This window comes from Gracilinanus agilis, chromosome 1 (assembly GCF_016433145.1).
Source record: "Gracilinanus agilis isolate LMUSP501 chromosome 1, AgileGrace, whole genome shotgun sequence".
NCBI lineage: Eukaryota > Metazoa > Chordata > Mammalia > Didelphimorphia > Didelphidae > Gracilinanus > Gracilinanus agilis.
The window spans coordinates 708,672,267-708,682,498 of record NC_058130.1 but is presented as its reverse complement, the minus strand read 5'-3'; the positions used below and the strand labels follow the sequence as shown (position 1 = coordinate 708,682,498).

Below are 10,232 nucleotides of genomic sequence, written 5' to 3'. Positions count from 1 at the left end.
GTGGATGGTTCACACCAACGTCAGAGAGATGAGGTTGAAGGTATGATGAGGTAGATATGTTAAATGACTTTCTAAAAACCCAGTGAAGTTCTCCTACAAAGAGAATACATAAATGTCGCATGTTTAGCCAACTGTGCTATTAGCTTTCTGGGGTTCACCTGCCCTGGGAATTCCCTCTGCAGTGGAATGAGATATCCCTTTCCAAGTGACCTGACAATCCCACAGGACACAGCCTCTGTGGAGCCTGGGAGATGGGGAGTGACCGGTTAACTGTGATGCAACAAAACTGAATATTCTGGTGAATGGAGGCTAACGCAGAAAAGTAGACCAAACCAAACGTCCCCCATCTGGGAGTGAGTGGGAATTCCTTTTATGAACTGGCCAGGGTGAGAATGAGAAGAGGTGGGAGGCTGTAATAATACTGGTTTGAGCCCCAAAATCTGATTGAGGATAGAAAATTATCTGGGAAAATGACATGGGAAGAGAGAAGAAATGGAAAGAGAAGGGGTGGGGGGGTGATAATTGAGCTCCAGGTTGTGTCAGGAAGGCTAACTGCCCTGAGAGCGAGGGCACCTGGGCTCTGCTCCTGGACTTGACACATCATGAAGCCTCGGGCTTCCGATTTACTTTCTCTGGGTTTTATTTTCCTCTTGAAAATGAAAGGTTTGGAACAAATAAACTGTAGAGTATCTTCCAACTCTGGGTTAGATTCTTTGATCCAGTAATCCTGAGAAACTGGAACAAATTCTTTAAATTTTTTCAGTCTATAAGATTCTCCAAGTTAGGACTTCCTTCTGGCCATATGAACCCCCAGTAATCCTGCTCAGGTTTTCATCCAGACAAGGCTTTCCTTTAATTATCCACCCTGATTCTGCAGGCAACAGCCATCCCCAAACTGTGGAAGACTCCTATCACTCATCACCACCTACTGAGGTGTGTATCATCAGGAAGGAGTAAGCATTCTTAGCTGACCCTCTCCTCTCCACTGGTACAGCCCAGCTCTTCTCTACCCTCAGCCACTAGGAAATATCTTTCAAAGGGAGGAGAAAGACCAAGCTGGAGGTGAATGTATGCCCTGGGCTCCCTACCCTGACCCACTCCCTCCCTCTCCTCTGCCCAGGAGAACGTTGGCATCATGAAGTTGATCTGGAACCATCCGGTACTGGAGATCTTTCTGGGTACAGCCTGTGGGGGGCTGCTGGTGCTGCTGATAGGTTGGTCACGAGGCGGCCGGATGTTTTCAGAAGATCCAGGATGGAGTCCCAGGACCAAAGACATGCTCAATCCCGACTTGAAGTTCCCACGGTGTGTTCTGGTTCCAGTCCTCCTGGATGGAAAATCCACCCAAGCTTTCCCCTTCCTGCTCAACCATCCAGATAAGTGCAGTGCTTCTGGGGGGGCACCCTTCTTGCTGATGTTGGTGATGACTCGGCCCCAGGACCGGTTTCTGAGGGAAGCCATCCGACACACATGGGGGAATGAAACCACCATACCTGGTGTGATCATCCGATGCCTCTTCATAATGGGCCTGTCCTCTGACCCATCTTCCCCCCGCCCACTAGAAGAGGATGAAAAGCACAAGGACCTCCTCCAGGTGGGTTTCCTGGATACCCACCACAACCAGGCTCTCAAAACCTTTATGGGACTGGAATGGGTGGCCCGATACTGCCCTAGAACCCAGTATGTGCTTAAGGTGGATGGAAACGTTGTCCTGAACCCCAGTTTCCTGGTGCAGCAGACACTAAAGTCTGGGCAGCATCCCCGGCCAGACTTCATCACTGGCTGTACCTACAGAAACAGAAGCCCCATTCAAAGGCAGTCCCATCCTCGGTACATGCCTCCAGACATGCTCTCCCATACCACGTACCCACCTCACTGCTGCAGCCCTAGTTATGTGCTGTCTGGACTGCTGGCCCTTAAGGTCCTCTCCATTGCCCGGAGAGTGCCAGCTATCCACCTGGAAGATGTGTTTGTGGGGTTATGCCTGCATCATCTAGGGGTGGAGCTCATTCTTGGGCCCCCCGACATCTTCCCGATGTTTGGCCGATCATACAAACGCTGTGACTTCCGTGGCTTTGCCCTTGTCCATCCCTTCAAGCACCAGAAACTTGTACAGGTCTGGCCTGACTTCCAGAAAGGCACCTGCCCACTGGAGTGAAGAGCTGACAAAGGAACATTTCTCAGCTGGACCCCAAATCAATTTCCTTTTTCCAGAGGCATTTTCTATACTGAAGGGTCCTCTTGATTCCTCCCTCACCACCCCACCCCTGCAAGTCAGACTGAACCATGAACCCCTCATCTCCCCCCCCCATCTCATTTCCCAGACTTGGAATATCTCTATTAAAAGGTGCTGACAGAAATGTTCTCACCCTGAGGAAAAGAGGACAGAGAATGAAGTAGAGAGAGAGAGAAGGAAAGGAGAGGTCTAGATTAGAAGGAAAACAGCCTGGTATAAAAGGGGCTCTGACCCCATGAGGTGGGAGAGAGGTTTGAATTTTAGCCCGGTCAGCAATTTACTGTGCATCATTAGTGGCAATGTCGGCGTCCTGGATCTGTTTCCCCATTTGTAAAAGGAGGGCATTGAACCAAATGATCGCCAAGGCAGCACCTGGCTGGAAACTGATATTCCCCGAGTAGTAGGATGAGCATGGGATAGCCCTCTCTGGCTCCACACCTGCTTCTAGATCCAGGGAAACCCTTTCTCTAAATGTACATAAATATTTTCCATGTCGCTGCTACAACACCGCCACATCCCACCAAAATCAGTGCTCTTTTCAGGACTCTTAGCCATGAAAAGTCTGATGGAACTTACCAGGACCAGATTGAGGGGCGTGGGGGGGAATGACCAAAACTCATACTTGGAAGGCATTTTGGAGGCTCCTCTCCTGCCCCACAAGCATTCACCTGAACCAGGCAGACCTGCTGACTTCAAGTCAGGGATGAGTCTATGGTGCTGAAAATACTGGAACTGTGGTCAATAAATTCAGCAACTGCTATTTAATCCCTCTGATCCCTTCTCTAGACCATTGGTCTGCTCACTATAAAATCAAACCAGACTCAAGTGGCTCTCAAGACCTTTTCCACTAAAAAAATCCTATGATTCTGGAAGTCTTAAAATTGTACTGTCTTCTGTTAAATGTATGGATAAAACCATAGATGTGGCCTTGGGCCAGTCACTCCCATTGGAGTAGGAGCTGGAAGACACTGGAATTTCTCCATCGCAGTGGAACAGACACATAAAGCACACACCTGCCAAAGCAGACCGATTTTCCTTTATTTATGTAAAGAACCATACATTTTGGTTCCTAGACTGAAAGTCTATAGTCAACAGCCTAGTGTGGTGGGAAGAGTTCTGGAGGTAGATGTGGGTTCAAATCCCAGCTCCGTCCTAGCTTATGCCCTACCTGTGACTTAAGCCCGGCTCCTTTTCTGCAAAATGAAGTGTTGGACTAGATGGCATCTAAGGTCACTTCCAGCTCTAAATCTATGATCCCGTGAACTCCCATGCCATTTTTACCCTCTCTGAACCACCCCCCACGAGCCAGAATTAATCACATGACATCATAGCAATGCAAGAGGACATTTACTTAAAATTAAACGAAAGATATATAACAGGAGATAAGAATCAAGCAGCAAACCTTCTCACCACCCGTTACCCAAACTACAACCTCCCAAACTTCAAGGTTGTGAGTCCTCCTGTCCCAGCTTCCCTGATGGCTTAACAGCCTGGCACTGTAAGCTAGTTGAACAGGATAAAAAGAGGCTTAAGTCTGCCTTGTGGGCTCTTTTCTGAGCTGTGTATCATTATGCCACAGCAACCTAGACCCTTAGCAACTTGCCCCAGCAATTGAACACAGGAACCTCAGGCTCTGAAAAGAATCACAACTGGGGACAAGAGAGGTGTGAAGGCTTGAAACTCCAGCCTCGCAGAGTGAGAACCACAGCTGGGAGAACGTCTGCAGCCACTGCTTCCCGCCACAGAAGGGGGCAAGCCTCTTGTTATTAGCAGCCAGAATTAGATGATTCCCGACTCCACATCCATTTTCTTTTTTTTCCAGTGCCCTGCTTGAATATTCCTTCCTCCTGTCTCTCGAGAAAGTTTGTACCCAGCCTCTCACCAGTCAGTGCTGGGGTAGCATCATCACTTGCTGTATGTACTCCACACAGGCTGTTAGGGATATAATTGTCAGTGGGGCCATTTCCCCCACATACATCCCCATTAGATTACATTCATCTTAATTCAGGGAGCTGGAATGATCCAGGAATATACTTTAGTCACAAGAAGCTTCCTGCCCCAACAAACGCCAGGCCCCCAGCACATAGCTCTGGGACTAGAAATAAGACACAAGAAAAGGGGCTAGTAGTGGGCAGTGTTCAAGACAGTAAGTGTGGTCACCTAGACTGGAGTGTCCACAGATAGAGTCATTAGCAGCTAGACACACAGAGCAGCCACCATCAATAACATAATAGGAAAAAAATAACTTCCCATTTTTACAGTGCTTTATATCACAGATAATTATAAAAGCTGACATATAAAGTGCCTCAAGGTTTATAAAGCACTTTACATACAATATTTCATTTGATCCCCATAACAACCCTGTGAGGTAGGAACAAGAGATTTAAATGTTAGAAGCTCAGGGCTTTAAGGTTACCTCAAAGGGTGTCTGGTCCAACCCGTACCTGAATAGGAATCTCCATAACAGCCCAATCAAGTCATCTTGTCACTGCTTGAAGACCTCCAGTGAAAGAAAATCCACCAACTCCTGAAGCAGTCCATTCCATTTGAGGACATTCATACTTAAAGGAAAAAAAAGTTTTTCCCCTAACTGAAACCTGCCTCTTTTCACCTTGTACCTCTTATTCCTAGTTCTGCCCTCAGGGCCAAGTAGTGTAATCCTCTTTTACACGCAGCCTTACAAAATTTGAGACTCCTCCCTTTCCCCAATCTATTCTAAGCCAAGTTATTCCCCAGTTATTCCAGCCAATCTTCACATGATGATGTCCTGTGCCCTCACCATCTTCTGAACATAAGTTTCTCAAGGTGATTTCCTAAAACATGCATCTAGAACTAAATTTTGTACTCCAGAGGAGGCCTAATCAGGATAAAACACACAAAATGCTCTACAGGCATTTCTCATCACCCCTACTGGAGGCTAAAGTTTTGTGAAGATGAAGTTCATGGAGTTTGAGTTGAACTGGAAGGCCAAGGTGCTCAAGGAAGACATCAACATGTATTTAGAAATCCACAAGTATGAAGGCAAGGGTTTGGGTGGAGAAAGCTGTTAAGCTAGATAATGAACTCTTTTGAGAAGGTAAACTAACCTGCAGCTGGTAGGGTTATAGCAACAAACATGGAGTGAATTCAAAAACTGCAGTGATGGTAGCAGAGGAAAGGTGGGTATTCAAGCATTAACATAAGTGGAGCAAAGATTACATGATGGTACTACCAGTTCCTATGTGTGTGTGTTTATGAGAGAGAGAGAGAGAGAGAGAGAGAGTGTTAGTTTACACACATGTACATGTTGGGGCCTAAAGAGAGAAATGAACACCAGAAATGGTGACATGGGATAAGGCATCTTTCTGAGAGGCAGACTGCCATAAAGAGTAAAAAGATGCAAAGAATGCAGATTCAGAATGAAAGAAGACTGTTACTGATCTATGATGTGTATTCATAACCTAAAGGATTCTTTTCATCTCACTGTCCTCAGGCCTTTAGTTCCAGAACAAGATAAAATGCAGTTTTTAGTAATCTTCTATTCCACAGAGGGCAGTGGGTGGACAAAGGGACTAGCTGCCTTGAGGTAGACACTGGTCCAGATCACAGGGTTGGAGACCCTTAACCTCCTGAGGAGTCATGGGATAGATGCTCCTGTACCCTCTCAGAAACTATTCTGTGTACCATCTTCCAGTGAATTCAGACCCTTCAAAGTCTGTAGGACTCACTCGGGACACCGGAGAACCTCTTCCAGTCTGGTATTCAAACTGTCCCAGAAATCCTGTTGTGATGAAATCAAAGCAGACACATACAAGAACTGTCCAGGAGACTAGATGATAAATAATAGAATGTGGTACCCATGGCAGGAACTTCATGCACTTTTGGGCTTAGTCCACCATCATAAATTCTGTAATAAAAAAATTGCTGGGAAATTTTAGAGGCCCCAGGGGCTTTATGAATTTGCAGTTTTTGTAGGATAACCACTTTCTGGTTTAATGTAACCTTCAAAATGAAACTTTCCTTGACCCCCCCCCATGTCAGTAATGATTACCTCACCATACCACCCCACAGAGCTATCTTAACTCCCTTTTCTCTATCCAAAATAAACCCTAAAGCTGAGAAAACCAGGATCCCCAGTAATGTCCCAGGTGGCCAGTCAGTTGTGGGAATGAGGCTACACCTAGCCTCTGACTGACCACACAGAACATATAGCAACAAGGAACTTGGATTTGGGTGATGTGTTAACTGTGATGCAATAAAACTGAATATTAAAATGAGGTGGGGCAGGCAGCAACAGTGAAAGAGGGAAACCAAGGTTCATTCTCATTCATGGGAATGAGGATGCTGTCTGGGCTGGGGATCCCTGCAGTGTCCTCAGTAGGGCAAAGAAAGCTTATAGAGGGTCTCCTGCCATCCTGATACTATCTCAGAAAGCCAAGTTTAGGCTGGGAGAAGGCTGCTGTGGAGGGCAGTTATGAGGAAAGAAAAAATCCAGGTTAGGAGGGGAGGCAGTCTGATATGGTGGGAAGAGACCTTAGTAAGACAGGAGAACCAGGCTCCTCCTTGTGCCCCACCACCTCAGTCAGTAGCCTTGGGCAAATCACTGCTCCCTCCCTGAACCCGTTTCTCCATTAGTAAAAAGGGAATAGACAAGATTTTATAAGTCCTTTCCAGCTCTAAGTCTCTTAGGATTCTGCCCAGTATAATGTCTTCACTCCTTTCATCTACCTGCCCTGGCCTCTTATCAGTATTGTTTTGGGGCCCTATGGAATTATTAATTCAAGCACCTCTTTTACCCATGTTAATTGAATTCAGGGGCACACTAAATTCTCCCTCTTATGTACGTTATATGGAAGTCATCTATAGTAAGAGGAAGAGATCAGGGTCCAGGAGCATTAGACAGGACACTATAGAGGGTAATCCCACAACTATTTCATGACCAATCTCTAGTGCCCCCTTCTAAGTTCCTGCCACATTTGAAGTGGGCAATCACCATAGTCCCCTTATTTCCTGTGCTGCTCCAGATCTACATCTGGAAGAACCAACCAAACCCTTAACAAGGAAACATCTCCTAGCATGGCAGGGAAAGACAGGAAGGATTGAGGACAGACACTGTAACCTAGGTCTCTAACAACGACCTGGTCTCTTACTCCGTCTTGCCCAGGACACGGCTGGTACCATTAGAAAAACATGGGGTTTGTCAGGTGCTGCTCAGGGGAAGAGGGACTTTTTAATACTACTTTTGTACGGTCATCCACACATAAATGGGAGGGTCATGGGGCAGATACAGTATCCTTTGGAGAAGGTGCAAGCCCACACCTACCCCTTTCTGTTCAACCATCCAGACAAATATGCATGAGAAATCTTGCCAGCCCCTTCCTTTTTGATGTTGGTCATGAATAAACCCCGGGAAGCTGGCAGACAGCAGGTCATTGAATGCACATGGGGCCACAAAGCTGTGGTGCCTGGAGTGGATATCCACCTTGTCTTCCTGATGGGCCTGCCTCCATTCCTCTTCCCTAGAAACTTATGGGATATTTTGGTTGATGAGGACCAGAAGCACAAAGACCTCCTCCAGGTAGGGCTTCCTCGATACATACCACATTCTGATTCTTAAGATTCTCATGGAACTGGAATGGGCAGTTCACTACTGCTCCACTGCCCGCTATGTGCTCAAGGTAGATAGAAATGTCTTTACAGTACAGCAGGTACTGTCTTCCAAGAGACCCAGCTCAAGAACTTCATTACTGGACATATTTATAGTAATACGGAACCCAACGAGATCCCAAAAAGTGGAGAAATACCAAAGGAGGTCAGCTCCCAAACCAAGTACCCTCCTTATTGCAGTGAATTTGGCTACGTGATATCCAATGATCTGGTCATTAAGGTCTTGGCTATTGCCCCAAACATAAAGAATTATCTACTTGGAAAATATGTTTGTGGGACTATGCATACAATAGCTTGAGGTAGAGCCCATATGCATCCTTCCTAACTTTCCTGCAGTACCAAATTAAGTTTCATTGATGGTTTTCTGCCACAGGAGCTGTTGCAATACTGATCTACTTTCCAGGAGGCAAATAGTACCTGTTTTCCATTATCTGAATAGGAACCATGATCCATCCCCGCCCTCTAACCAGAGGACTCCAGGGCCAACCCTATAGGTTCCCCTGTTACTGTGCTCTCTAAACTAGCAATATAAACATTAAAGGCAATGACAAAAATGAACTTTCCTCTAGCCATGGTGGAGTGGAAGAGGGGAGAAAAAGCAATAGGAGGGCCCTTCACCAAAGGACACAGAATGCATCTAATAAAGTGTCCCAAAAGCCTTAGTGTGGCTTTAATTAGTATAAGCTTTTATAGCTTAATAGCTTACATACCTTGGGAAAAATACTTAAGATTGTAACCAAGGACTAGTGTTAAGGGAACAGTACAAAGTTCCAGGAAGATCACGACAGGGTTGACATAAGAGCTAGACCTGGGACAACACTAACCTACCACAAATTGAGCTCTAGATCATCCAGGGAGTTTCTAAAGCCATCTAAAACCTTGTGGTGTTCCTCTGGGGTGATCCTCTCAGGAAACACAGCAACCAAGTCCCTCCAAGTCAGAAGGGTGCACATAGGTGACTAAAAAGTACACTTAACTATCCATCAGGTAAAGGGAAGAGGTGAAAGATAAGGCATTATGGTGTAGTGGAAAGAGTGTTGGACTTGGAGTCAATGGACCTGGGTTCCACACTCAGCTCTGATACTGACTAGCTGGGTGACCATAAACATAGGGCTGCTTAAGCCCTATGATGGTAATTTTTCTGGAAGGATGAAAGACCATGGTGGTCCTTGTTCTTGACTCTACCCACAACTCCCTCCTGACCCCAGGCACTGCCACATGACCTAACCACACACTCTAAGAAGTGAGTCTTGCTATCCCCCCTGTACGGCCTACTCCTTCTGTCATGCAGTTGACCTCTCTCCTTTCTATGCTGTCTCTTCCAATTAAAACAGCTATTCCCTGACAACAGGGACTGATTCTATTTGTATTTACTGTTTAGGAAATAGTAAACATTTAATAAATGCTTTTTCATTCATTTAAGACATTTCTTTCCTAGGCCTTAGTTTCTCACTTGTAAAATGAGGGGGTGAACTATAAACAATCTCAAACGTATCTTTCTAATTCTAAACTTAGAATCTAATTATCGCCAAGGCTGAGCACTGTGGGAGAGAAAGATCTTTCTGATACCTGAAGAAAAATGTCAAAATTTCTGAACCAAGTTCAGCTCCTAGGCCCACCCAGCTAGCTCTAGAAAGCTCTGACCTTCCCACTGACTTTTGAGAGTGAGTAGTGTGATATCAACAAGCATTTAGGAGCCTACTCTCAGCAAGCACTTACTGAAGAGCCCCAATACAGTAACCTTGTAGGCAAAAGACACAGGGTATATAGTCTTGACCTTTCAAACTTACTGCCTAATGCTTAGACAAGTAATTTCAAATACTTCATCTCATGGTGACCCCAGAGGTCCATATAAAATAAATATTACTTACCATGTCTGCTTTTCTGCTAAAAATCTGGTGAAAGAAGGAAAACTACTACTTTGGATATCATACCTTGCTTCTGAATTGTGGGCCACTTCCTAGTATAAAACCAGTTATGATTTCCAAGAATTTGGACAATCCTTTTACGTACTGATATTCCCTACTGGATCTAAGGCTCCTCAGGTTCTTGCTGCTAATTTCTGGTGCTGTGTCCTCCAGACCATGGCTAGACCCCTCCTAATTATTATCTACTGCACTGTCACATCCTAGCCTTGTACTTGAAGCCCTCCTCCTTGCCTGTGGCCAAAACAATTCCATTAGGATCACAAGATTGTAACCTTGAAGGGACTATGGAGATCAATTAGTCCAACCTCTTAATTTTATGAGGAAATGTAGGCTCAAAAACGTTAAAGTTATTTGCTCAAGATCACAGTGATTATAAAGAGGCAAAATTCAAATCCAAGACTTCTGACTACAATGCTCTGCCT

The 10,232-nt window shown here is 45.5% G+C and overlaps 1 protein-coding gene across 1 annotated transcript; it reads left to right on the top strand.

Moving 5' to 3' along the window:
• The first annotated feature begins 1,135 nt into the window (after positions 1 to 1,135).
• On the top strand, positions 1,136 to 2,158 carry LOC123256291 (beta-1,3-galactosyltransferase 2-like). The gene has a single exon (XM_044684942.1). It carries the CDS (start codon positions 1,136 to 1,138, stop codon positions 2,156 to 2,158), a length of 1,023 nt encoding a protein of 340 aa, XP_044540877.1.
• The last annotated feature ends 8,074 nt before the right edge of the window (positions 2,159 to 10,232 follow it).

What these genes read in the sequence shown, in the direction of transcription:
- LOC123256291 (XM_044684942.1), top strand. Translation starts at nt 1,136, where the DNA reads ATGAAGTTGATCTGGAACCATCCGGTACTGGAGATCTTTCTGGGTACA.